Consider the following 25,316-nt stretch of genomic DNA (forward strand, 5'->3'; position numbering starts at 1 on the left):
CCTACCCAGAAAAAGTAAAATGACCCGTGACAATCAAAAAATGCGCGCTACAGCAAGTTTTGTTGTCTCCTGAGGATCACTCTTCCCATGTAATGCGATCATTGCGCAGTCAATAAATGCCCTTGGCGACCGCTTATTATCTTTGCCGTCCAAATACGTCGTGGACGCTGCCAAAAAGGCGTATTCTACAAAGGCTGATTCTTAAAAAGGGAGGAATGTGCTTATTCATGATGAAGCGGCATCACCGTGCCAATGCAGGAATCCGGAGGTTCATCATTTTTGACCAACCGATGGCCACGGAAATCAATGGCTCCCTTTCTTTGCCTTATCAGTCTGTGCGCTTTAGTATTTTGATATAGTTACCTTTGAAAAGGACCTATTCATTTTTTTTTCGGTTTAGGTTGGCGGTCGAGCAAAGAAATTAGTGGAGCGGGGACTTTGGACAACACTGGAATTGCTGGCAGAAGACAGCCAATCCATTCAAACTGGGAGGGATAGCAGGAAATAATTGCGCAAATTATCTGGTCAAGTTTAGGGCTATTTTATAGCTTAGTTTAAAAAATGCTAACAACCAATAAAGTGTATTAACAACTTTTTTTTAAATAAATTCAGTTTTTTTATAGATCTAAAACAATGTTTACTTTAGCTGTTTTTTATATATTTTTAGATTTTACAAAATGATTTTTGAACTAAAAACTGAAAAAAATGATAGAAAAATGACAATTATTGATTTAAAAGGGGGAAAATCAGGAAATTTAATATACATATATACTCTTCATTTTAATTTGATCCTAAACAGAAAGTCAACACATGATTAACTTTCCCGGGCCACACAAAATGATGCGGCGGGCCAGATTTGGCCCCCGGGCCGCCACTTTGACACCTGTGCCATAAGTGAATTATAAGTGAATTATTGTACTAATAAACATAACTTTTCAACACTGAAAACTAGCAAAATACTATCATTAAAATGATCTGTTGCATCATACTGCAATACGTCAATCACCAAATACTTAAACACTAAAGCACAACAACACAGAAATGACAGTGGAACCCCACAAATTCACCATTTGACATTTCTACTTATTCAGAGATATATATTTGGAAAGCTATCCTTTAGCACACTAGGTCTATTCTACATGTCCATCCCAATAAACAAACACTATGTACAAAGAACTTAAAGTGTGCCATGTGTTTGCCAGCTGTTGCTTTTCACAAGCCTTCTCTTGGTTCCTTTTTTGCTCCAAGACCCACTCAGTGTTCCACACTTATTAGTAACATATTATAAATGAGCATGCCAAGTTGAAGTTGCAACTTAAGTCTGTTTCTCGTGCACAATAATTGGGCCTGAGCAAATGTCTTTGCTTAGAAAATGCTGTTCAGGTCACCCAGACAATGGCTTACCTATCCACAAACACCCCACTTTGTTTGCATAGCAATACAACTAACCGGAGTACCACACTGTTATCTTAATACGGGCTGGTCCAAACACACCCTGTCACATGACACCAGTACCTAGCAATCATTTGTCCAAGCCTGACAGAAGAAATGGAAGAAAATATTGGGGATATTACACAAATACTGTGTATGTATATGTATAAATATGTGTATATGTGTATATTAGTGTATATATATATATATATATATATATATATATATATATATATATATATATATATATATATATATATATATATATATATATATATATATATATATATATATATATATATATATATATATATATATATATATATATATATATATATATATATATATATATATATATATATATATATATAGATAGATAGATATGTATATATGCATGTATGTATATGTATGTATATATGTATAAATGTATTTTCTTGTGTCTGTATTCTCACCATCTTGCTACTGCGACATGGAATAAAGTTATCTAATCTAAAAAAAATACAAGGCTGGAAATTTGCCATTTTCTAACTGCCGGGGTTATTAAAAATGGATCCCTTCCACTAATTCTATGAAGCTTGCACATAATACCAAAGGAAATTGTGTACCCCAACAATACACCGCTCTGAATCCGTAAAGGTTGACTTAATGAAAACTTGCTTTCCCATCAAATGGCCATGTTTTACTTAAAAAATGACTTTCCTTGAGACAATTAGCCAACATCATAATAATTTCATCTGGTAAGTGATTTATAAATTGTATCCAAACAATTCTTCATTTTGGAATAATTAAATCCAACTGAATTGGAATGACATGTTAAGCTAACTCACCAAAATAAGTTCAACAACAATAAGGACACGCTACCTGTCCTCTTAAGACCCAAAACACAGGCCAAACACACTCGCCCGTAGGCCGCATTGAGCAATTACACAACCGCGAGGCTCCTCGACGCCGATTCGCCGAGGAGTGCACACCCTTCTTGCCACGCCTCCTTTTCCACGACATGTTTTTTCAACAAGAGCGACTCTTTTGGAAACTCACTGACCCTCCATTTGGGAGAAGACGAACGAACAGAACAAAAAAAAGCACTAAGGGAGAAACAGATGTCGCATGTACCTCGTCGCCAAATTCCCCCAAAAATGTAGTTCCGACATTGAAAAAACTCTTGTCAAACTCTAAAACTGACTATGACACCATGCGAAGGGGAAAAAAAGTTATAATTAGATGAAAGAATGTGAACTGGGGAGCATGAACACATTTCGAGAAGCAGATTATTACCCAGGCAGTCCGGTGGTTGAGTGGTTTGCGAGTCGGCCTCACAGTTCTGGGGTCCTGGGTTCAAATCCAGGTCACTACTCCACCTAATTGGATGCTAAATTGCCCCTAGCGACGAGTAATTGGTTGTTTGTCTCCACGATTGGCTCGTATACCTTGCCCAAAGGCAGCTGGATTGGCTCCAGCACCCCTGCAACCTTTATGGGGATAAAGTGGTTCAGAAAATGAATGAATTAAATTATTAGCCATACAAGCCTATAAACAATGGGATTGCTTGAAGTCAGAATTGCTGGCCAATGCAGATTACTTAGAAAATCTCTCCGAAAATGATAATAAGTGCTTACTTAGAAAATGATACAAAATGAAAGTCCTTTCCAAGAACTTAACCAAACCAAGAAAAAGGGAACTGAAAGGACACCATACCAACCAGGTTGCCTGATTTGGAGTATGTGCCAATCCAATACCCAGAAAATATCATTTTGCTGAAAAAAAACGAACACCAGAGTCAACAAAATGATATTTTGACACAATGATCATATCACACATGACTTACTGCAAAAAAACCCACTAAAACCAATTGATAGCATTCATAATCCATCTTTGAAAGTATTGGACAGAAAGGCAAATCCACACCAACACTGTCAGATATTTAAAAAACACAAAAGGCTAAACTGGAACAATACTTTTAAATACGTAGATGTCACCTTAGTCTACAAAATCTTCCAACACAAAACCCCTTCCTCCACTGCAAGATTTTGTAGGAAAAAAATCCAACACATTAACAAGGGCTGGCTCTAGAGGTGAATGTGTACTACCTGTTTTTGCCCCATTTGTGCCAAATAAGATTGTCTAACAATGCCTTTCTCATAAGTTTACAACAAAACCTGAAATAATCCAGCAGGGATTTTCGGGGGGTTACGATGGCATCCAGGGAAGGGGGGCCCCTGGTCAGACAGAGGGGTCAGACTATCTAAGCCTGACCCCCGAGTCCGATGCAACCGTGGGATAGGTGTTGCGTGAGAACTGTCTGAATACACACATGTACACACACAGAAACACACACACACACTGATCCGAAACGCCTGCCTCGCCATGCGTTGTTAATCATCATCACAGTTCAGTAAAGCTGACATGCTTGTCCTTTTTTCCCCCAAAAATACTGCAAGAATATTGAGAAAATCATTCAAATTGTCACAAAACTATGAGCAAATGCACATTGTATTGATATCCAAGATAAAAATGGGTATTGCAATGTATATATGTGCAAGGAGCAAGTAACTAACAGTATTCACATTCTATAAAAAAAGAATACACAAACTAGAGGATCGAACCTAGAATCGGAATTGCGAGGCAAAACTACGAACAACAAGACACCAGGCTGCAGTTTATGGAGAAAAGCAAGGATTTTAGAGAAAAAGGAAGAGGAACTCTGTCAAAGTGAAATTATCAATTTTTAAATTTAGTATCTTCCGGATGATAATTCTAACGAATCAAAACCTGCTGACAGAAGAAAAAAATCCAACTATCATCTTTAATTAGCTATCAGGGTCACCCAAAAATTCATTTTACCAACATTTTTTTTGGAGAAAAAAAATCCTCAAAATGTTGACATTTCTTTTTCTAATTCCAAAATAAAAAAATCCATCCAGCAAGGAATGTTATATACGTATGTATATCATTTTTTGACTGAAAACAAGGTCATGTTTTTATAACAGCACGCCTAATTTTAGCAACCAAAAGGCATGCTAACCAGATCATGATTCTATGGACGTACAATGACAATTCTAAGCGCAAAAAAAAAACAATGCAAGTAACACAACCTGTTCCAAGTCTTGCGCAATTGTTGGATTGATAATGCCCATCTTGAAAGGACCAACCTTAAGAAAAGCCAACTTCTTGACGACAAATTGTAATTAAGTTACTCAACTAAATAGTTAGAAACAATTTAAGTCTATTATAAACATACTAAACTAGACAAGACCATCTCACACTAAACTGTACAGAGTATAAACGCACTTTAGGTATTAAAGCGACGTCTAGCGGTCCACCATGGCAGTGCAGTTTTATTATAAATGTATGGAGCAAAAAAATAAAGGCCCAAAATAACGCAGACGCAGAACAGTTTCAAACAATGCCCAGGAGATGGCACCACTTCTATTAAGAAAAAAAGCATTCTTCAAAATCCTATATGTGAAAACATGTCTGCTAAAAAAACACTAAATCCACATAATTAAGACATAATTAAACTGCATTTTATTATCATTTTCTCCATTATTCACCTTTAGAATTTCACAAATGGTTTGATTGTGACTAAGCATAAAAATATCAAGCATTATTGCCATTTTTTCAGTTATCACAGCCAGTTAAGAATGATTCCTTTCTCATTTTTTTCCCTGGACTATAAGTTTTCCATACACCCACACCATTTTTTATAATCAATAGTATTGACTTTAGTTTTTAGCTACTAAACATCATTTGGCATGTAAAATATGATATAATCACATTACAATATGTATCTATTTCTCAATGTTATTAAGATCAATACTAAAAATTATAAAATGATGTGCGTGTATGGGCTCATTCCATTCACTCAATAAAGTGCGTTTTTATTTTGTTGTGAATTAACCCTTTCAACCAGGTTAATGCTAACAACTGTAACCATCATAAAGACAGTATATCTATTTATGACTTATGTGCAAATACCCTTTAAAAGGGTTACATAAACATACACATAATAGCAGTTTACATATTGTTTCCAAGTGTGTTGGAGGCTCAACCTTGTGCTTTGTATTGTAATATCTCCTGATAATAATTTACTTTTGTAATAGTTAGCTTTTAGCTAATGCACAAATTTTGCATTCAAAACACAAAAAGGCTAGTTTGGATTATTGTTCATTTGGTTGCTATGGTAATAGGACAATTGGTCGCCCGGACGTTTGGTCGCCCGGACGTTTGGTCGCCCGGACGTTTGGTCGCCCGGACGTTTGGTCGCCCGGACGTTTGGTCGCCCGGACGTTTGGTCGCCCGGACGTTTGGTCGCCCAGACGTTTGACAACATGACAGAGAGTTTACTGTTGAAATCAGCTCCCAAAATTATATTCATGAGAGAGAGTTTAATATCTAAATATTTACTGTTGTAACCAGCTATCAAAATTATAAACGCCCGGGCAAACAAACGTCCGGGCGACTAAACATCCGGGCGACCAAACGTCCGGTCACGGGTTGCTATTTGGTGATATTGAAAAACATTTTATTCTATATATTCAAGTCATTTGCATTCAACCAATATTTTCATATCGGTAAATAACAACGGTTAAGCGCAAAATTGTTCATATTTTCGTGTGTGTGTGACTAACTAGCCTCTAAAGTCGTTTTACCCTGAAAATTTACACAATTCTAAATGACATCTTCAATGTTTTTGAATAATTCTTCACTTTTTTTGTTGTTGCCTGAGCAGTGTAAATACATCTCCCATATTTTAGGACACGTCTGCTCAGAATAGATAATTTGCAGTTTTCTTTTTTGAATTCCAACTGGAGTCAACTTGGTATGCATCTTACTATTCCGCCATCTTCTATGGCTAGTTCACCTTAGCATGTATGCTAAGTACTATGTAACAAGTAGCATCTCATCCTCATTATCAAGTCATCAGTAGTAAAAATGTCCTTCTGATTATCTTCGCGTCTCCATTTGAATTTTTATTCCAGTTGTTCATCCTCATTGTGGATTTTAGCGAGATGTCTAAAGAAGAGGAAAGGACGTGCCATTTTTTCCTTTTTTTACGAGGGGCTGACCCCGGGCTGACCTTAACCAGAGCGGCGCCATCCGGAAACTCGGTTCCGCACAGGTGAGCCAGAGAGTTGAACTCCTTTTATGGCGGCCATTAAGAACATCCGAAAAGGCACATGGTGCTTTCCTGCCGGCTCTCCGGTGATTATCGGGATTCATGTCCTGCCGTTGTGACTCACGGGCACTTGGACGCCTTTCTGACCCGTTGCTATGGACGCGGGGAGCAGAGAAAGCAAGTACAAGGTGTCATAAAATAGCCAAACTGACAGTGTCAGGTTTCTTTTCTTATTAATGATTATTTTTTAAGCTCACCTAGCCTGTATTTCTCTTTAGCTTCTGCCCTTTCTTTGGCATCAAAGTACCACACTGTGATAGCATAGCTGGAAAATAAAGAGGAAAAATTCATTGTCTGGGACCTATACCACCCTGGTCACAACCTGTTCCAGCTGCTGCCCTTTGGCAGACACTATATGTCCCACAAAGTATGGACAAATAGGTTTAAGGACATTTTTTTCCCCCACATCCATCAGGACTGTAAACTTTCGGTAGCACGACACACAGTCTCTTCTGTGTAATAACTTCGGGGTGAGGTAATGTGAAAGACGTTGGGCAGTGATCTGCCTCCTACTGGCTGACTGGAGGTAAGTGAGGAGATAGTGAGGATTGTAAATGATCCGTTTTTTTCCCAAATCGATCAGGACTCTAAACTTTCGGTAGCACGACACAATCCCTTCTGTGTAACAGCACTACCAATTTCGTCATACGCAATTTCTTGGTATGATGACAATTAGGCTAATGATGATGAAAAATCCTATATTATTATTGTTGAGTATTAAATGGGAATATCTCTCCAAACTTTGTTGACTTTTCAACAAGAGGAATAAAAGTATCTTGGAATGAATGGAGTTGGACATGAAATGTTGAAGTAGGAGTTGAGTTCCACCATCTATCCTCCCTCCTGAGGTGGCTGCCTTGTTTATTCCTGCCTCTCATGTGTATGTGTGCCTCGCCAGCACGAGTCCCGCAATTGAACCTTCTGCCCGCCCCCCTGCCACAACGTTCAGGAAATGCATACTTCCTGCCTAAGAGCCGCCAGAATGAATGGCATTCAGGGACGTAAAGAAAAAAATCTATGTGGAAACTCACCGAGTGGCGTGGGCCGGCTTGACTTCGTGCGGGTTGCGGCGGTCCGACCAGAAGATGAGCAGTCGGTCAAATAGGGGTTCGATATTGGCCACCACGTTTTTGCCTTTGGGGAAGATCTGCAGCACCCCTCCTTGTGTCTGTCGTCAAATATTCAATTTTTTTTTAGAATTAGGAGTTGACATTAGTTTGGGCAAGCCTGTTTATAGAATAGCATGCTAGCTAAAATAAGTATAGTAGATTTGACAGTTAACAATTTCAGATTTAAAAAGAAAAATACATTTAAAAGCACACAATGCCATATGAATAATGCATTCCTATTCACCACAAATGGTGGGTGCATCTTACCTTAACATTCCAGCCCTTGTTAAGATAATATATGCATGTGATGCAACGTCCATCACCGTTCGGGTTGTCCACGTGGCGGACGTATCCCGTGCCTTCGCCTGGGTAACACGCAACCATTGCCTACAAAGGAAAAAAAAAAAAAAGAAAGATTACTTTTGTTTGTTTAGCATTATTATTTGAGAGCGGATTCCCCCCTTTTAAATCCATAATTGTGATTTTTAATCATTTTTTTCTGTGTTTGTAGTTCAAATTTTTTTTGTAAAATCTAAAAATGTATTTAAAAAAACTAAAATAAACATAGTTTTAGATCTATCGAAAAACTGAATATTCAGGGCTTTAAATCCAGTTCTTTTATCCATTTATAAAAAAAAAAAAATTGAAAAATTATATTTAAAATGGTCCGGCCCATGTGAAATCAAATTGACGTTAAAGTAGTCCGCGAACCAACCCGAGTCCGACACCCTTGCACTACGGTTTTGACATTACACGCACGGTTGTCTTCTAATTAGACCTTAATTTTCCCCGGGTGCTGATCTGAGTCGAGATGGGCCGCGAAGCGAGGAGCGCCGATAGAATCGCGGCATGCCGTGTCACGCCGCGTGACGCTTGTTTGCGTACACTTGTACACTGTGACTGAGATTAGACTTCTTCTGAGCGACTTGAGCGCAAGCGCCAAATACTCCATTCGTCCAATAGGAGGGTTGCCAAACGGATCACGTCTATGCCAACTAGATCTTTCGTTTGTTAGGAGTGATGGACCTACAGGACAAGTGTCACAGTAGCCATGGAAAATCTTGTCTTTGATTTCCTCAGGGTGTCAACATTTGTTGGAACACATTTTTGCTGATGTCAAGCAAGTGGAATCGATATCATGGCCGCTAGGAACATCTTAGTCGTCGTGACTGATGCGTGTTTGTGGCTCAGGTGATGTTACGTAGAAAGCATTTACTTGGAGGAATAGAAGCAGACACGCATTAACAAATTGATAAAAAAAATGTACTGAAAACTGAAAATAATGATTAAAAAATGACAATTATTGTTTTAAAAAGGGGAAAATCAGGAAATTTAATATACATCTATACTCTTGATTTTAATTTGATCCTAAAACAGAAAGTCGGCACATATGATTGACTTACTCGGACCGCACAAAATCATGTGGCGGGCCAGATTTGGCCCGCAGGCCGCCACTTTGACACCCAAAAATGAAACACCACGAGTACCCAATTAGGACAAGTCGCTCTCATGCCTAAATGACATAACAGATTCAGCTATTCAAGCAAAATAAGTCTGAACCCAATGACATTTATGATGAGTTAAGATAAGATCCGGCTCCCATTTTACCTCGTTTTCTGAATATCAAGCTGTCAAGAACACTAAACCAATGATTTATTCACTTGGCTTCCAATCACATTGTTGTAATCTCCACTATCTGCAAAAGCGCGACGTCTCAAAATAAAACGACATCTGCACCTGCAAGTTGTATAACAGTTTTAAGCATTGCTATTCCCGGCTTTGGTCCAAATGGGGGCAGTAGCGAGCACTAGAAGGGCATCCGAGGACACGATGCTGCAGCGGTAGACTCTGAAAATGGCTGATGAGATTCTGCTGCATCGCTCCCCGACGACTAAATAGGCGACAGAATTGATGACGTCACGCGCAGCCTGAACTTCATCCAAAAAAATATGCGTATAATGGGAGCAGATTGGTACAAAGATGTTTTTTTTCATATCTTTCAGACAACACAGAGCTGTACTTTGTATGGGGTTGTTACCTAGGAAACCCCATGGTAATATTTCCAGGCGGCCTGATTTGGTCCAAAAACAGCAGAGTACAGTAATCCCTCGATTATCGCGGTTAATTTAGACAGACATGTCCGCGATAGACAAAAACTGCAAAGTAGAGTCACCCCTATTTAAAAAAAATAATAATAATAATATACAGGGGAGTGGCTTCTGCTTCACTATGGATTTTCAAATTTTTATGACCTTTAAACATTTTTTTTTTGCACACTGACTTGGGTTCGAAACCTGGACCCTCACCTCTCTAGCAATATCTGCTATATTATCTTAGGCGGTCTTTCATAATGTCAAAGGTAATTGATTAAGAGACCCAATACTTACAAAAATAAGAGAAATATATTTTAGTGCTTACTGTACTTTGTACTCGAGTATGCCTAAGAGTGGCGTAAAACTAAAAACAGAGCAGAACTTGAGTTGCAAAGGTCGTGGGCGAGAGTCCGGATTTGTCTAAACATGGCCTTGGTCTTGTGTAAATGGTCAAACACGGGGGCTGCCTGGTTTAATCGGGTGAACCAGATTGTTGAGTACTAGCAAAGATTTGTATTTTTACATTTTTAAGAACTTTTATGAAAAAAAAATCTGCCATGTAATAAAGTAGCAAAAGTTGAAGTGCAAAATGGCGAGGTACTATTGTACTATGCTTTTGTATTTAAACCCAAGTAGTGAGACGGTCGCCTTCAAAGTCCCAGATAGGGATGATCTACAGACGATACAAGCATTTTTCTACCTCTGGGTGCCAGCATGACTAGGGCAAGAGTTTGGGCAAGCCTGAATGAAGGCATTATGCCAGAAAATGAAGAAAATATGCCCACTACATCATCCAAATTTCCCCCACATACAGAGAACAAAATACACCACCCCACATTGGAACTAAATGACCAAAAAGTGCCGACTCACCTTAGTACGTCCATTGATGACACAGTCCCCCAATTGCCCATTGGCTGCACTGTACACAATGGCGTCGTCAATGTAAGACATCAGCGTTCCGATGTTTCGGCACCCTTGCTCGTGCCCTTCCACCCAGGCAATCTGGTCGCCGCGGATTCTCCGGGAAGGAATGCCCCTCTGGCTCACCAGCTGCCCACCCCGGAATTTCCCACTGTGGTTCAAGACTTCCACCTCATCCAAGACTTGTTGTCCCAACGAAGGACCGAGGAAATTGTCCTTGACGCATATACCGTAGTACTTCATGCAGGGGACGATGTACCTGGTGGCGACATGCTCCGCCGACCAGACGGATTGGTCCGACGGCGGGGGTGTCGGGGTCTCCGGGGGGGAAGTCGGACTGTTAGCATGGCTAACTGCCTCATATATGTCTTTCTGAATCATTTGGGGTAGGAGAACTGTAGGTCTGAATACTGTGTGAGGGGTGAAAGAGCCAACTAGCGTCTCACATTCCCATCTCCCACTGCAATGGGCATCTGAAACATGATGACCAATGCTATCATTGGCTAATCGTCTTCGCTTCAAGTCAGAGTCAAGAGTCAAAATGGCGTCCACAGAATCCCCCAACCCTGCTGAATGGATTAAAGTCTCAGAACCAAAGTCAGGGTTCTCCTCTACTCTCCTCTTAGCTCTTAGGTCATTTCCCACTGTCCTGGTCCTGGTAATGTCCAGATTTTCCTTGGTAGAGTTTGGGGTGTGTGCTAATGCGCTAGCAGGGGTTCCTTCCATAGACAAAGACGCCAAGCTGCCATTGTAGAGCGGCATGCCGGTTCTGCATTGCTTAGTTGGGGTGGTCAGACCGCGAGGGTTGCTTTGGGAGGCTAAAGTGGCCAATAACTCGGCGGCTGTAGGACCCCCTACTGGCACGCCGTTGATTCCCATGTTGTCTAACAGGTTCGAACCCGCCACGTGGTCTACCGTACGTGAGATTTCCCGGCTGCCGATCGCTCTTTGAGCTAGCAAAAGGTCTCCCAAAGTCTCCATTTCACAGCTTCATGGCTACGTTCGCCCTTCATCTTCTAGTCCGAGTGTGTTTTTTTGCAGGTTTTTCGTCATCCGTCACACAAAAAAGTGAGCTCCTTCACAGAAACGTTTCTTGGCGGTGTTGAGTGTCTGCGAAGAGTAAATTGAAACATGTTAGGCTTATTAATAGCAAGCCACAGGTGACTCGTTATTGAGTCGTCAATATACGTCTAGTTAAAGTTACCGTTTTTATAGATTTTCTACCTAAATCAAACTGTGATGTACGCACTTCTCACAAACAATGAGTCATAAAGTACATTTAATCCACCTGCCAGGGAAATGACAGCATCAACTTCACAAAAATTGCACAAAAATCGTCCTTGTCTCATAAAGACATCAAAAAAATCCTAATTGTCTCATCAAAATCATAACGGTCTTGTAAAGACTTGCACAAAATGGTGATGGTTCATTTAAAAGGTAAAATTAGGCATAACTGACAATGTCAACGTCATCTTCAAGTACAATTCACGTACAAAAACACTATACATCAATGTCTATATAGATTGGAATGCATTTCTAAAAATAGTAACAATTGCAGATGTAAACATTATCTATTCAATAACTTTTGGTCATCAAGTCTGAATCAAAATGCATTCTCTACACACCTTTGGAGTTTAAAAAAAGAAAAACATGGTTTGAGCTATTAGGAGTCCAAACAGTGATGCACTGGTGACGCTCACTTACTGAATCGAGCCCACGGCCACGCAAATCCAATCCACTCCCGAGCGTACGTGACGGGCTGCGTGTACGCATGTTATTTCCGGAACTGTCTCCTCCAGTCCACGCAGCGTCCGCGTCCAATCAAAACCATGCACACGCACGCCATTTGATAAAGAGAAGCGAATCGGGGAGGATGACCGGGACACACTCGGTTCCTAACGTGGGTCTCCGTCCGACTGGAGGAGACCCGGTAAAGTGCGCTGGTCTACCCTTCCCTCCCCCAATTCCCACATCCACGCCCTCTTGTCACTTAAACGTGCGCGGGTCACGTGACTAGAAGTCGCTCACCTTATTGGCTAACAAGAACGCCCACCAAAGATAGCAATATACTCACATTTGTTAGTAACTAATCTATTGAGTAGACGTTTTGTCAACATACCTGTCAAGTTTACATCATAAAAACACAACAATAGATCAACTATAAGAACTATTATTTATAGCATGAGAAAAAATGAATTAATACTATAATGACATGATTTGTTGATTTTTAATTGATATTTGCATGCAACTTAATGGAAGGTCTAGTGCACAACTTTCTATTTGAATGGAAAAAATAACTATATACTAATAAAAATTCGTGAAAAAATAAACCCAAAAATCAACAAATTAACACTTATCTTAGCCTCTCTCATTTGTTTCTTTTAGTACTCATCTTCAACAGTTTTAAAAGAATAACCATGACTTATAATGCATAAAATGGACTATTCTTCCAACATGTACTATACATACTCTTAGGATGCCACAAAATTGAGTGACATATTCTGAAATAAAACCCCATGACTCAATAATCTAAAACAGTGATTTTCAAACTTTTTTGGCCACCGCCCCCTTCACCGCCGGGCCAAAATGCCAACGCCCCCCTCTTTACCCCTTTCCAACGAACGAAGCTTAAATAAATAGAAGACAGGCGCCTCAGATATTATTCGCTAATTTCGTTTCTTTTAATAGACCAATGCGCAGTTCACCTCGAATTATAAAAATTGATAGCTGATGCATTAAGCCGGTCGCTGTGCGCATACGTCTGTGGTTAAGCGTTGCCGGCGCGCTATTGTGTGCTCCTCTGCGGCTGACTGGATGGTGGTGGTTTCCCCAGTCACCTGCATCGACGATAAACTCGCGACAATTAGTGATATACGGTATATGCGCGCTGCTCGTGAGCGCTCGAGCAGACAACGTTTCTTGTTTCAATAAAGCTTGTTTTTTGTCGACTTTTTATTACAGACAATCAATTTTTCCGGTCTTTCTACAAACACCAACGTCACATTTTACTGTAATTGCTCCATCGCCCCCTTCACTATTTCAACGCCCCCCATTCGCCTGTTTATTCGTCAGCGCCCCCCTGAAAGTTCACACCGCCCCCCGGGGGGCGGTACCGCCCACTTTGAAAACCACTGATCTAAAACGATGGCCTGTGCAATGTTATGTGATCCAACAAACCAGGATGCATCTGGCCCACAAATTCACAAGAGAACCATCAAAGCTGTCATACTAATAGAAAAGAACATTGCCATGACATCAAACCATTGAAAGACGGGGAAAAAAACCAGCATGCAAGCATGCGCATTTCCACACCTGCATTATTAAATAACTCAACCACGTAAAGGCATCTGGCATCCTGTTTTGTCCGACAATGCATGTTTTGACAAGGCTTAATAATACAATAAATAAGGATAGCTTTGATTACCCGAGTCAAACAGTGACAGCCCTCCCCTTTTGACCGTCATTTTTTTTCCTGGACTTTCTCACTGGGTTTGTTCCAGTTACTGAATTTTGGTAATGTCTTTGCCCTGCAAGTTCAGCGCTCTCAATGCAGCTGGCTTGAACCCTTTGGAGTAGTGCAGCTTTGCACGTATACATCTCCTCCTCCTTTCCTCTGCACAGCACCAGAATAAGAAGGAAGTGGAAGGCCAAGCCATGGCTGACTGCCTGTTTTTTTTTGTATGTTTGATTGATTACTTTGGTTTCCCCAAAGAGCTAAAAAAAAGCCCAATAATGCATCGTAGCTGCACAATAATGTAAAAAATTAGCACACTAACTATTTTTAGCAATATATCTTGTCACCTTGATTTATCTTGTTAGTAACACAATGTTTATTTCTGTATTGTCTTTATTTTAAAGGTAATTCAAAACAACAACTTAATCATAGGCCGAATATTTTTTTTCAGCTAGCCACTGCATTATTGCATATTACATCTATTATGTAAAAATGCATGGCAGTAATACAATAAATGTGTTTGAATACTTTAAGCATTTAAAACCTACAATCAGAATATTACATCTTCATCTTCTTCATCTTGTATGACTATTCAGATTAGTCCTGGCAATCAGTTGATGGCAGCTTCCCTAGTATTTGTACTTTCCAGCTTAATGTTTTTGTCAATTTGATAAATGTTTAAATGAATTAAAACAGGTTAACCTCCCGTTTGACATGCCACGAAAATCTCGATGGCCAGCAAGCTGTTATTCTTAAACCACTTTCCTGCACTCAGGAAGAACTATGGTTCCTATAGTTGTCGGTCAGTGCAACCAAACTAGCTTTAAAATGCAAAAGAATGCTTGTAAAAAAGTTTGACATGTGTTATGTTTACAAACACCTGCTGTCCCATTGTACTATGCACGGAAGCATGAGGGCGTGCAGATGGTCAGTTGTAAATCACATCAAAGTTTTGGCCTTTGGAAAGATTCTACTGTCAACACACACTATACTCCCATGTTTGACCTTTAGAACAAGACACACACATGCAACAACAATGTATGACAGAAAAAAATGCGTTTAGACAAATGGTTGCCATGGCAGACTCACAGTTCTGGGGTTGAGGGTCCGATCCTAGGTGGGTCCTCACTATGTGTAGTTTGCATGTTCTCCCCGGGCTTGCGTGGTTGTTCTCCAGGTCCTTCCACACCCTAAAAATATGCATGATAGGATGTTTCAGCACAGTAAATTGCCCCCAGGTGTGAGTGTACCCTGCGATTGGCTGGGCACTGATTCAGGGTGTCCCAGCCTAGTAGCTGGGATGTACTCCAGCACCCCGCGTGGCACTTGTCAGGATGAGCGTCACGTCACAGAGAATGAATGAACGAATTGTCATTTGCGCTAGAATTCTAATCTTAAAGATCTAATGTGATGATCGGCTATCTAGCGCCATCGTGTGTTTTTAAATGACCAACGCGTGTTTTTATCTCGCGTGTATTCTGTTAGCGACCACAACGAGCACTGTATATTTTGCTCACCCAGTTTGGCGTCTTCTCTTTGCCAGTCGCAGATTGATTGCGTCAGAGTTTCGCGTCAGTGTCCAGTTGTTTATATTCCAATTCAACGCTTTCGATCTTGGACGTCTCCCACGAGCGATGTGATGGCTTTCTTGCGTTTATTCATGCGGCGGCAGTTGCCCATGACCGCGTCACATTTTTCTCGCATCATCGCGAGGCTACCACGACCTCCAGGCGGGGGGTTGCCGGACACTACACGGCGGACACTTACCGAGAAAGGGCCATGGGGGAAGAACCGGGCACAAGAGCCGACACAGCAGTACCAGCTATCGGATCTTGACAAGGCGGACGCTTTGGTACATAAGGACACTTATTTAGCATTCAAATCGCATATTTAGTTTTTGATGAGTTTAAAAACGCGTTGTTTCCCTTCATTGCAGATTCTGAGGAAGTCTCACGAAACAGGTAACAACAATTTCCAATGGAACGTGAACGCAACTCCTGCGCAGTTACCTGCCAGATTAGTTCTAGATTGTCCAGTTTTTTTGTGCGCAAAATAAATAAACAGCAAACTTTGTCCTCACAATAATGTTACTAAATGAAATCTTGGAAATTCTTGGCAGTTTGTGTATTTTTTCAAATGAGATCTTAAGGAGTTTGGCTTGAATACTCCATTGGTGATGTCACTTACTTGAATTTTGGTTTTGCAGGGTTCCTATCGTGGTTCCGAAATGGTCTCCTGGCAACCGGAATCGGTGTCATCGCCTTCGTCCAGAGTGAAGTGGGACGGGAGGCGGCATACGGTAGCTGTGCATTTTTCCCAGTAGCAACACAATATAAATTCCCAAATAAGTACCAAAACAAATAGTTAAAAAGTATTAAATACAACTCTATTTACCCCTACCTTCCTTCCAGCCTTCTTCATCATGGGCGGAGCATGCGTCTCCTTTGGCGCCGCCTCCTACGTGGCGAGCCTCTTGACCCTCCGGAAGCTGATGCTGCTGTCCGTGCCCGCGGTGCTGATCCAGGGAGCCGTAGTGGGCAGTGTGGCCCTCTTCTGGCTGTGCGCCGTGTCGCTCTACATCGGTCGCCTAGAAGTGGAAATCATCCACGAGGATGACGAGGAGGGAGAAGAGTGCCAGGAGTGCCGTGACAGGCGCGAGCACAGAGGTTACCGAGGAGGACCCCCGCACGACAGGAGGCATCATGACCCCGATGACGGAGATAAAAAAGGGATTGACAAGTAGACGTCTTCCAGTGTGTGTGTATGTTTGAATGCGGGTGATGTGTTAAAAGGGCCAAAATCAAAGTATGGACTTAAAATACAGGCCCTTTTTATACTGATTATCTGCTGCTTTCATTTGTGGTGGATGGGTAAAAACTGTCATAAATATTCATATCATCATCATCATTTAAAACAGCAAGAAAACAAGCATGTCAAGTGATTATTAAATGTTTACATGCTCTATTCAAAGGCAGAAATAAATCATGTGGAAATATTTTCAATCATTGCATGTACATTTTACTACTCAGTTGAAAAAAATACTGAAATTGGTGTAAATAAATATAATTTGGAACAGCCTTTGCACTTTGGTATCTGCTGGTTTTACAGAAAAATATTTTTCATGTTGTAAACCTCAAATAACTTAACTAAAATACAATAATTAGTTTTATTTACTAGTTGGTGTATTTTCTTATCAATTTATCCAAAAAAGAAGAAAATAAACCTTACCATGAGAGTCAAACTTCTTTTTTTTACCAAAAGATATTAAAATTTTTTTTTAGTTCAGCCTAGTTTTCGTCCCACAGCACCTTCTGCTGGCCACTCATAGAATTACACGAGACTATGGGCCACTGGAACAAGAAGGTCACCTAAAGGCTGCTAAAACAACCCAAACAAAGGTCAAATCACTTCATTTTCCAACTCACGCAGAGGTTAAATGCAAATTCCTGGAATTTAAAAGTTAAACACAACTGAACCGTGCCCCCTCTGTTTGACATGCGGCGTGCCGACGAGGCCGGGCGAGCGCGTCTAAAGGGCAAGCTCGCCCGGCGTTCCCTGACAAGCGGCGTCCATCGCCGACCTCTACAGCTCGGCTGGAAAAAGACCAGCCCAGTTCAATTTCCAAACGTGCACACCATTTTTTACGGAAAATGCCAGTCGTATGGATCACGGACTTCCATAAAGTATGGCGTGGCCATTTTAAAGGGTGAGCATGTTTTTTTTTTTATTTATTCTATCCCTCACCAGGCCTGGTACGTTTAAAATGTAAGTTTAAAAAACATCAGTACATAAAAATGACCTAGCATTGAAAATCTAAGATAAAAGGTTATAGGTTTTAAGAAGTTATTGCACATTATTATTATTTTGTCAGCTACACAAGCGATAGAACCGGCCGAAGCTGAAAACAATACTCCGTATTTTTTTCTTGCTAACAAACTTAAAATCTTACATTCACATCTCAAATAGTCAAAATCATATTTCTACGTTCATCAAAACCTCCAAAGTTAAGTTTTTTGCATTCTTTTTTCGGCAATTATCGTAACTACGGGAAATAAGCCACAGCAACCGCTAGAGGGCGATAAAGAAGTGCATTTAGATGTATACTTACCTGCTTCTGATGTCCTGTTTTGGACACAGAATACAAACAATAACACACTAGCCATTTCTCAAGATAAAGTACATAAAGTTTAACTTGTATAACATTTAGTTAAAAAAAACACAAATATTGCAACCAATAAGATTGAAAGAGGAAAGATTAAAGGTCAAATTAGGGTATGGCAGGTCATGCTAATTCAGGCTAGGCTAATTGTACGCTAACTTGACCCAAGCTACAAATGTACAGTTGTCTTTTGTCTCCTCGTATCCTGCCATTCGCTGACCAAGTCAACTGGGATAGGCTCCGGCACCCCCCTGATGAAAAACTACTTTGCCTGTAAAGTCTCTTTAGAAGAAAAAATCAGAAACAATGGCGTTTGGAGTCATGAACGGCGTGCAAATGTCGCCAAATTAGATAAAGGCGCAAAGGGATCACGAAGGGGCTCCCAGGTGGACGCATATACGCCGACCCTCCCTCCCCATACGTGGGCACGTCGGCTGGGGCACGTAGCACGGCATTTTCTCCCCAACAACGGCTCTTGTTTAGTATGCGCTTCCTTTGGTCTTGAGGAGGAATGATCCTCACTCTAATGAACTGGGGCCTGCCACTTGAATGTAAAACAGGATTTAACCCGTCTTCAATGTCAGAGCCCCTCCCTCGGGGTGCTTCAGACATCTCACACACACACAAAATGGTGCATACCATCCCTGGCACATACATATTGTGTTTTTGTCTTCATTTTCAAACCCATTTAGTCTTTGTTGAATCCATCAAATCCCAGCGCGTGCGTGGCTTTGTGTCAAGGTTGAATACTTTTTTTTTTGCCTTTAAATAAATGAAGCACAGGGTGATGCTTTATATGCCTCGTTCTATGTATTTCATGTCTACTCTAGGGAGAAGCTAGGTGACAATTCATATCTAATATTTCCACAAGTCAAGCTGCCTTTCATGATTTTTTTCTTTTTTTTTTTGTGTCCCAAGTGTTCTTTTAGTCTTTGTGTGCTTTATTTGAATTTGTGCGGGTGTGTGAGGTATAATGTGGTTGATGGAGAGAGTCATAATTGTGGGGTAGACTGAGATTTGGGTCCTCTGTGGATAAAGTTTTTGAATTAGGGTACATCTATACAAAATGTACTAAAAGACCTTGAGAAACACAAATGCACGCGTACAAAACCATGATGGATGAAAAAAAAGAAGTATAACATAGAATTTAAATATTTCCAATATTTATACCAATTTCAAATTATAAGTATGAATATTTGACCCCATATTTCTAAAACAACTGTATATATATACACATACATATATGCATGTGTGTATATATATATATATATATATATATATATATATATATATATATATATATATATATATATATATATATATATATATATATATATATATATATATATATATATATATATATATATATATATATATATATATATATATATATATATATATATATATATATGCATCTGTGTATATATGTATATATATACATATACACACATAAACACATACTGTACGTATATATACAGGGAAAGCAAGAAAATATATTTCAGCATTTGATAAATAAAAGATTGCAATAACCTTCCTGTCATGTGATATTTTCAAAGCAAATTCAACCCAACGACGACAGCAAAAAAAAAAAGAGCCTTCCCAGTACTCGTCAACTGACTGGAATATTTTTATTGTTATTTTATTGTCATCTGTATCACTGCTTCTCTTTTCTCTTCATTTTTTTGCCTTTTTACATTGTTCCTTTTTTGCTGATTAAGCGGCTGGAATATTCACAAGAAGGATGCCAGGAAGGAGAACGTTAGATTCACAGTGAGAGGCAAAGGGTTAGCCATCCAATACAATTCCAAACAACAAACATACCCGCACACACACCCACACACACCCACACACACACTCCCAAAACGCCTGTGCTCGCCGACGTGACAAGTGCAGAATGTCGGACATTGTTCCCGCCTTCATATTTGAGTCTAAATGGAGTGAAGAAAAAGAAATAAAAACAAAAACGACGTGCATTTCTGCCATTTTTTTTCATTCAGGCACGCTCCATCAAATGAATATCGCGCTATGACTTCACATATTTGTTTGCAGGGTTTCAAAGTGCTACACAATTCAAATAGGCTGCATTTGTTTTATATACTCGTATTTATGCTAGGCCAAGATTTAAAGAGTGCTTTAAATCACCAATATTTCACAGTTTAAGAGCTGTTCTGGGTACTTTCTCTTTCTTTTTTTTGTAAAAACATCAGTGAAAATGAAGAAATCAATGGGCTTTTTTTTTCTATTCCGGAATGAAATCCCAGCAGATGTTAAAGTGACGGATGACGCTTTATTCTCCAGTCGACTGACACGGGAAAAAAAGCGTCTCCTGACCCGAGCGTGACTTTAATGGCTGTCATTTTATGACCCGTTTTACGCCCCGTTACTTCATCAATGACTATTTATTCCCTCGGCGGCCTGCGAGAGCGCCGTTGCGTACTTTTCTGTTTTAACAGGACGCGCCGGGCAATTTCATTTAAGAATTCTCGGATGCCTAAGTGCGAAAAATAAAAGCCGCGGCTTCGACTGGCCCCGCCTTTTAATACCGTCGTAAAATAACCACGCCGCGGCGACCGTCCAAATGATCGAAAGTCGATGGGGGATAAAATATATTTTTAAATCAGAACGTGTCACTGCCGCCCCTCCCCGTCCAAGAGGATCGGACGCCATCAAAGTGAGAAAAGTTCATTTTTGAAGAAAAATTTAGATACCCGGACGTTTCGTCCCCGGAACGCTTCGTCCCCAGAACGCTTCGTCCCCTGGAACGTTTCGTCCCCGGAACGATTCGTCCCCCGGACGTTTCGTCCCCCGGACGTTTCGTCCCCCGGACGTTTCGTCCCCCGGACGTTTCGTCCCCCGGACGTTTCGTCCCCCGGACGATTCATCCCCTGTTAGTTAAGGATTTTTGCATTAACAAACATGAACAAAAATATGGCTTTCGCACGCAAACAGATATTCGAGCATTCATGTGGAAAATAATTAGAAAAAAAGTTGGCATTGCATTTTTGACGCACGATGGAATGTCTCGGGTGTGTTGTTATTATTACTATTATTATTATTACTATTGTTCGCTATATTTTTTCCCCAACAGTGTGCTTTCAATGGGTATGACTTCTTTTTTTTGTAATGATTTTAAATCTTAATACAAAAAAAATCCCTTCTTTTTATCTGGAAGGAACCCCTAGAATCAAAGCCACCCCCCCCCCCAAAAGAAATGGTATTTATAGAATACTGCGATAATAAAAATCCACTCCTACAAGTGTCCTTTTTTTTCTTCTCTTTCCTATTGGCGTGAGAATTAATTGGGTTAATTTTGGGTGAAAGTTGAGGGTCATCATGGTTGTTGTCTTATGTACAATATGGCTTCTCTGAGTGGAAGAAATACACACAAGCGGTCCGCCGACAGTTTGTCATCGTGTGCTAATCTCCGGGGGGGCGGGGCTCCGTTTTTTAACGTTCCGAGAGGCCGTCCAATTAGCCGCCTCCCTCGACGCCCGAGTTTTTTATTTTTTTTGCTTTTTTGACGTCTCAGTCTTCCTCGGGGCCGGCGGCCCCCCGTAATCCGTTCATACAGAAGGGGAGGCCCGAGGGGAAGGGGCTGTCCGAGGGGGAGAAGCCGCCAAAGGGCGGCAGGCCGGCCAGTCGCTGCAGGTGCGGGAAGAAAGCCGGCGGGGGTCCCTTGTGGTGGTCGGAACGCAGCTGCAGGCCGTCCCCGTGCGCCCCCGTGTGGTGCTGGTGGGAGGGCGGCAGCTCGGGGGGAGCGTAGCGGATGGTGCTGGGGGCGTATAGGCTCTGGGGGCCCTGGGGGCCCAGGGCTAAGGGGTGGAAGAGGACCCGCCCTGCCGCGCCCCCCGCCGCCAGTCTCTGGAGGAGCTCCAAGTCGGGTCCGCCCGGCCCGCCCGGTACGCCGCCCCGGGATACCGCCCCCGATGCCGCCCGCTCCTCCCGTGGGAGGGGCGAGGACACGGGCATGACTGGGGACAAGGCCGGGGAGGGCGGGCCGAAGAGGCCCTTGGGCGGGGCTTCGCTTCCGGACGACGAGTCGGGGACTGGGGTGTGGGGGCTGTCGCCATTCAGACCGCTGGAGGGGGTGTGCGCGTGGGAAGGTTGGGGCTGGCTGCTGTGCGAACCCCAGCGCCCCCCGGTGGCCAGGGCTTCGTGTTCCGTCTTAATGCTGGGGGCCGGGGTGACGGCGGCGCTCTTGAGCTGCTGGATCACGGCCCGCCCGTTGTGCAGCCGCGCTCCCCTGTCGCCCCGGGTAGGGGCGTCGGCGCCCCTGCCGGGCTTCCCCGCGCCGTCTTCCCGTTTCAATTTGTCGCCCCACTCGGGGCGTTCCTCGTCTTCGTCGTCCTCCTCTTCTTCCTCCTCGTCGCCTTCGCTCTCGCTGGCCGGGTCCGAGGAGGCCGACACGCTTTCCTCGACGTGCCGTAGTTCCTCAAGGCGGCGGCGGCTCTCGGGGGGGCCGCCCTCGGGCTCGGACCGGGGGGCACGCTTCCTCCTGTTGTCCGATTGGACAGCGGTGGGATACTTGTCTCGGACTTTGGCGTCCGAATCGCCTTTTCCCGCGGCGCTTTTTGCCGGTTGGGAGCCTGCAGAGGGGTCGATGGGAAGGGGGAGGGAACATTTCATACCTTTCAACGGCGACTTGGTTGAGGGAGGTTATGGTCCAATTTGAGGGGGCGGGGTTAAGGTTGCAGTCTTTGGGCAACCACATCACATAATAACCAATACACGCAAAAACCCATCACGACGCATTTGACCATTTTTGAAGGAAAACGTAGTTTTTGCGTTATTGCACATTTTTTTTCCGCTATTACTTAAGTTATAATAGGAGTAACCCTACTTTGCAATTTTTCAATTATCGCGGCCATGTCTGGTCTACAATACGTGATATTCGAGGGATTACTGTATAACATTTAACCTTTAACTTTGCCAAAAAACAGCGTTAAGATTTAATTTTCGTCCTACCTCGAGCTAGCGGCGAGCTGTTTGAGGTTGACGAGCTCACTCGGAGTCGCTCGGCCCTGATGCTCTCCGGCAGCTGGAGGAGATCCATAGGTGTGTCGGGTAACTCCGTTGGACTGGTCGCCGGAAAAAAAATGAAAAACACCATTACAAAAATGGACCAGCAAATGCGCTCATACATAAAAAAAAACCCAATTCCAGCTTGAAAAGCTAATTGTAAAACCCCAAATCCTGATCATAAACATGAAAACCCCCGCACACAACCCACACACACACCCACACACAAACAGTGACTTGCAAACAAAGGCAGGCGAGGGAACGGGAACATTGGAGAAGTTAACGAGCGCTTGTAATTACAGCGCTAATTAGCTAAAAGGCTATTCGAGCCCCCAAATTGTGACATCCGTTGGTTGTAATTATATGGCCTGGCTCCAATTAGCATGGACATTCAGCCTACTCTTGTTTTTGTCGGGTTGCTGGGGAGCCTCGGCACCGTAGGATGCACTTAAATGTGGCTTTGCGTAAGCCAGGGAATGAGTGGTTTTTTTGCTCAATTTGGGGGGGAACTGGGAAATGAAAAGAAAGTGTGGGATTGGGCGGGGGTCTGCCATGTTTGGGTTATCTGTAAATTAACAAAAAAATGGAGATAAAGAGTCTTATGCTAGAAAATCATGATTTTTGAATGAAAAACAGAAAAAAATATAAAAAAATGAGAATTATTGTTTTAAAAGGGGGATAATCAGGAAATGTAATATACATTTATACTATTCATTTTAATTTGATCCTAAAAAATGATTTTTGAACGAAAAACTGAAAAAAATGATTAAAAAATGACTATTATTGATTTAAAAAGGGGAAAATCAGGAAATTTAATATACATCTATACTCTTCATTTGAATTTGATCCTAAAACACAAAGTAGCCACTCATGATTTACTTTCTCGGGCCACACAAAATGATGCGGCGGGCCAGATTTGGCCCCCGGACTGCACCTTTGACACATATAGTCTAATGAATTGAAAAGTGAAAGCTTAGTAGCAAGTTGTTGTTGAGACTTTTGTTTGAAAGCCAGCATTTTTATTTCTTTTTTTCCAGAGAAAACTGACCTGAGGACGCAGTTGACCCAGATGACGTTGCGCTCATGGGGGGCTTTGTGGTTTATGGAGACGGTGGCGGTGGACTGAATCCACAGGTAGCCGCCTCTCTTCTGGAGCCAGCGGTAGTAACCCGTCACCACCTGACCTTTACGGAGCACTGCCAAGACAAGACGGGGAATCATTTTGTGGCCACTTTTACATGTTTTCATCTAACCAAAAATTGCCATCGGACAAATAGATCTTGGAATTATTAATATTTCAAAATGATTAATGATTTTTTTTATTGCACTTCAACTTAGATTCAAACCCAGAACTTTAAGTGTGTGATGCAGTCTTGCCAACCACTATGTCATGTTTTGTCCTAACAGATTTGACCTTATGGTTGAAGTTTTTAATCCAAGATGACTTCATTTTTTAACTAAATGGACTTATTCTGTTTCTCTTTGAAAGCGACAGTTCCCAATGTAGCCACCGGAGGGAACCAAAGCTACCAGAAGAGAAGCAACTCAACAGCCTCTCCTTCAAAGTGTGGAAGGACTTACAGTCTTCATGGCTTTGCCGCAGGTTTTCCAGATCCTCCACATAAACGAAATGGTAACAGGTGCGGCCGACCACTTCTGCGGGTGTCAGGTCCATATAGTCGGATATCCTACACACAAAAAATTGGACATTCAGCCATCATTTGTTTATCCTCCAATCAAAGCCCATCACAGCTCACCTATTCTCGCAATACGTGACCTGAAGATCCATATTAACCCGGAAGACAAACATGTGGCTCTCCATTCGGACCTCGTTGAGCGTGGAGGGCGGGAGGGTGTGAGCCAGCACCACCATCCCGATGGGCCGCGGCGTGGAGCGTCCCGAACCCGGGACGATGGCGGGCCGGTAGCGGATTCTCCCGGTCACGTGGATCAC

The 25,316-nt window shown here is 41.9% G+C and overlaps 3 protein-coding genes across 5 annotated transcripts in view; 1 reads left to right on the forward strand and 2 right to left on the reverse strand.

Annotated features, from left to right (window-relative positions):
• Positions 1-4,933: 4,933 nt before the first annotated feature.
• egln2 (egl-9 family hypoxia-inducible factor 2) lies at positions 4,934-15,877 on the reverse strand. Of its 3 annotated transcripts, none has more exons than XM_077721935.1 (6): positions 15,702-15,877; positions 15,274-15,374; positions 10,680-11,840; positions 7,984-8,103; positions 7,639-7,775; positions 4,934-6,700 (listed from the first exon to the last, which is right to left on the reverse strand). In XM_077721935.1, exons 3-6 carry the CDS (start codon positions 11,709-11,711, stop codon positions 6,445-6,447), a joined length of 1,545 nt encoding a protein of 514 aa, XP_077578061.1. In that variant the 5' UTR covers positions 11,712-11,840; positions 15,274-15,374; positions 15,702-15,877; the 3' UTR covers positions 4,934-6,444. The 3 variants fall into 3 exon arrangements, with proteins under 3 accessions (XP_077578061.1, XP_077578060.1, XP_077578062.1); XM_077721936.1 differs by lacking the exons at positions 15,274-15,374; positions 15,702-15,877 and adding exons at positions 6,805-6,872; positions 12,435-12,686 and having other exon boundaries at positions 6,490-6,700; XM_077721934.1 differs by lacking the exons at positions 15,274-15,374; positions 15,702-15,877 and adding an exon at positions 12,435-12,686.
• Positions 15,634-17,262, forward strand: tmem160 (transmembrane protein 160). Its single transcript, XM_077721937.1, has 4 exons — positions 15,634-16,036; positions 16,121-16,145; positions 16,391-16,483; positions 16,596-17,262. Exons 1-4 carry the CDS (start codon positions 15,824-15,826, stop codon positions 16,925-16,927), a joined length of 663 nt encoding a protein of 220 aa, XP_077578063.1. The 5' UTR covers positions 15,634-15,823; the 3' UTR covers positions 16,928-17,262.
• A 3,993-nt stretch (positions 17,263-21,255) lies between these two features.
• The window catches only part of npas1 (neuronal PAS domain protein 1), a 68,312-nt gene continuing 64,251 nt past the window's right edge, over positions 21,256-25,316 (reverse strand). Inside the window, exons 10-14 of the mRNA XM_077722621.1 lie at positions 25,120-25,316; positions 24,944-25,050; positions 24,411-24,558; positions 23,309-23,421; positions 21,256-22,929 (exon numbers count right to left, since the gene is read on the reverse strand). Of these exons, the coding sequence (XP_077578747.1) occupies positions 21,869-22,929; positions 23,309-23,421; positions 24,411-24,558; positions 24,944-25,050; positions 25,120-25,316 (1,626 nt within the window). The 3' untranslated portion in view covers positions 21,256-21,868. The remainder of the gene's footprint in view (positions 22,930-23,308; positions 23,422-24,410; positions 24,559-24,943; positions 25,051-25,119) is intronic.

Source organism: Stigmatopora nigra, chromosome 8 (genome assembly GCF_051989575.1).
Source record: "Stigmatopora nigra isolate UIUO_SnigA chromosome 8, RoL_Snig_1.1, whole genome shotgun sequence".
Classification (NCBI taxonomy): Eukaryota; Metazoa; Chordata; class Actinopteri; order Syngnathiformes; family Syngnathidae; genus Stigmatopora; species Stigmatopora nigra.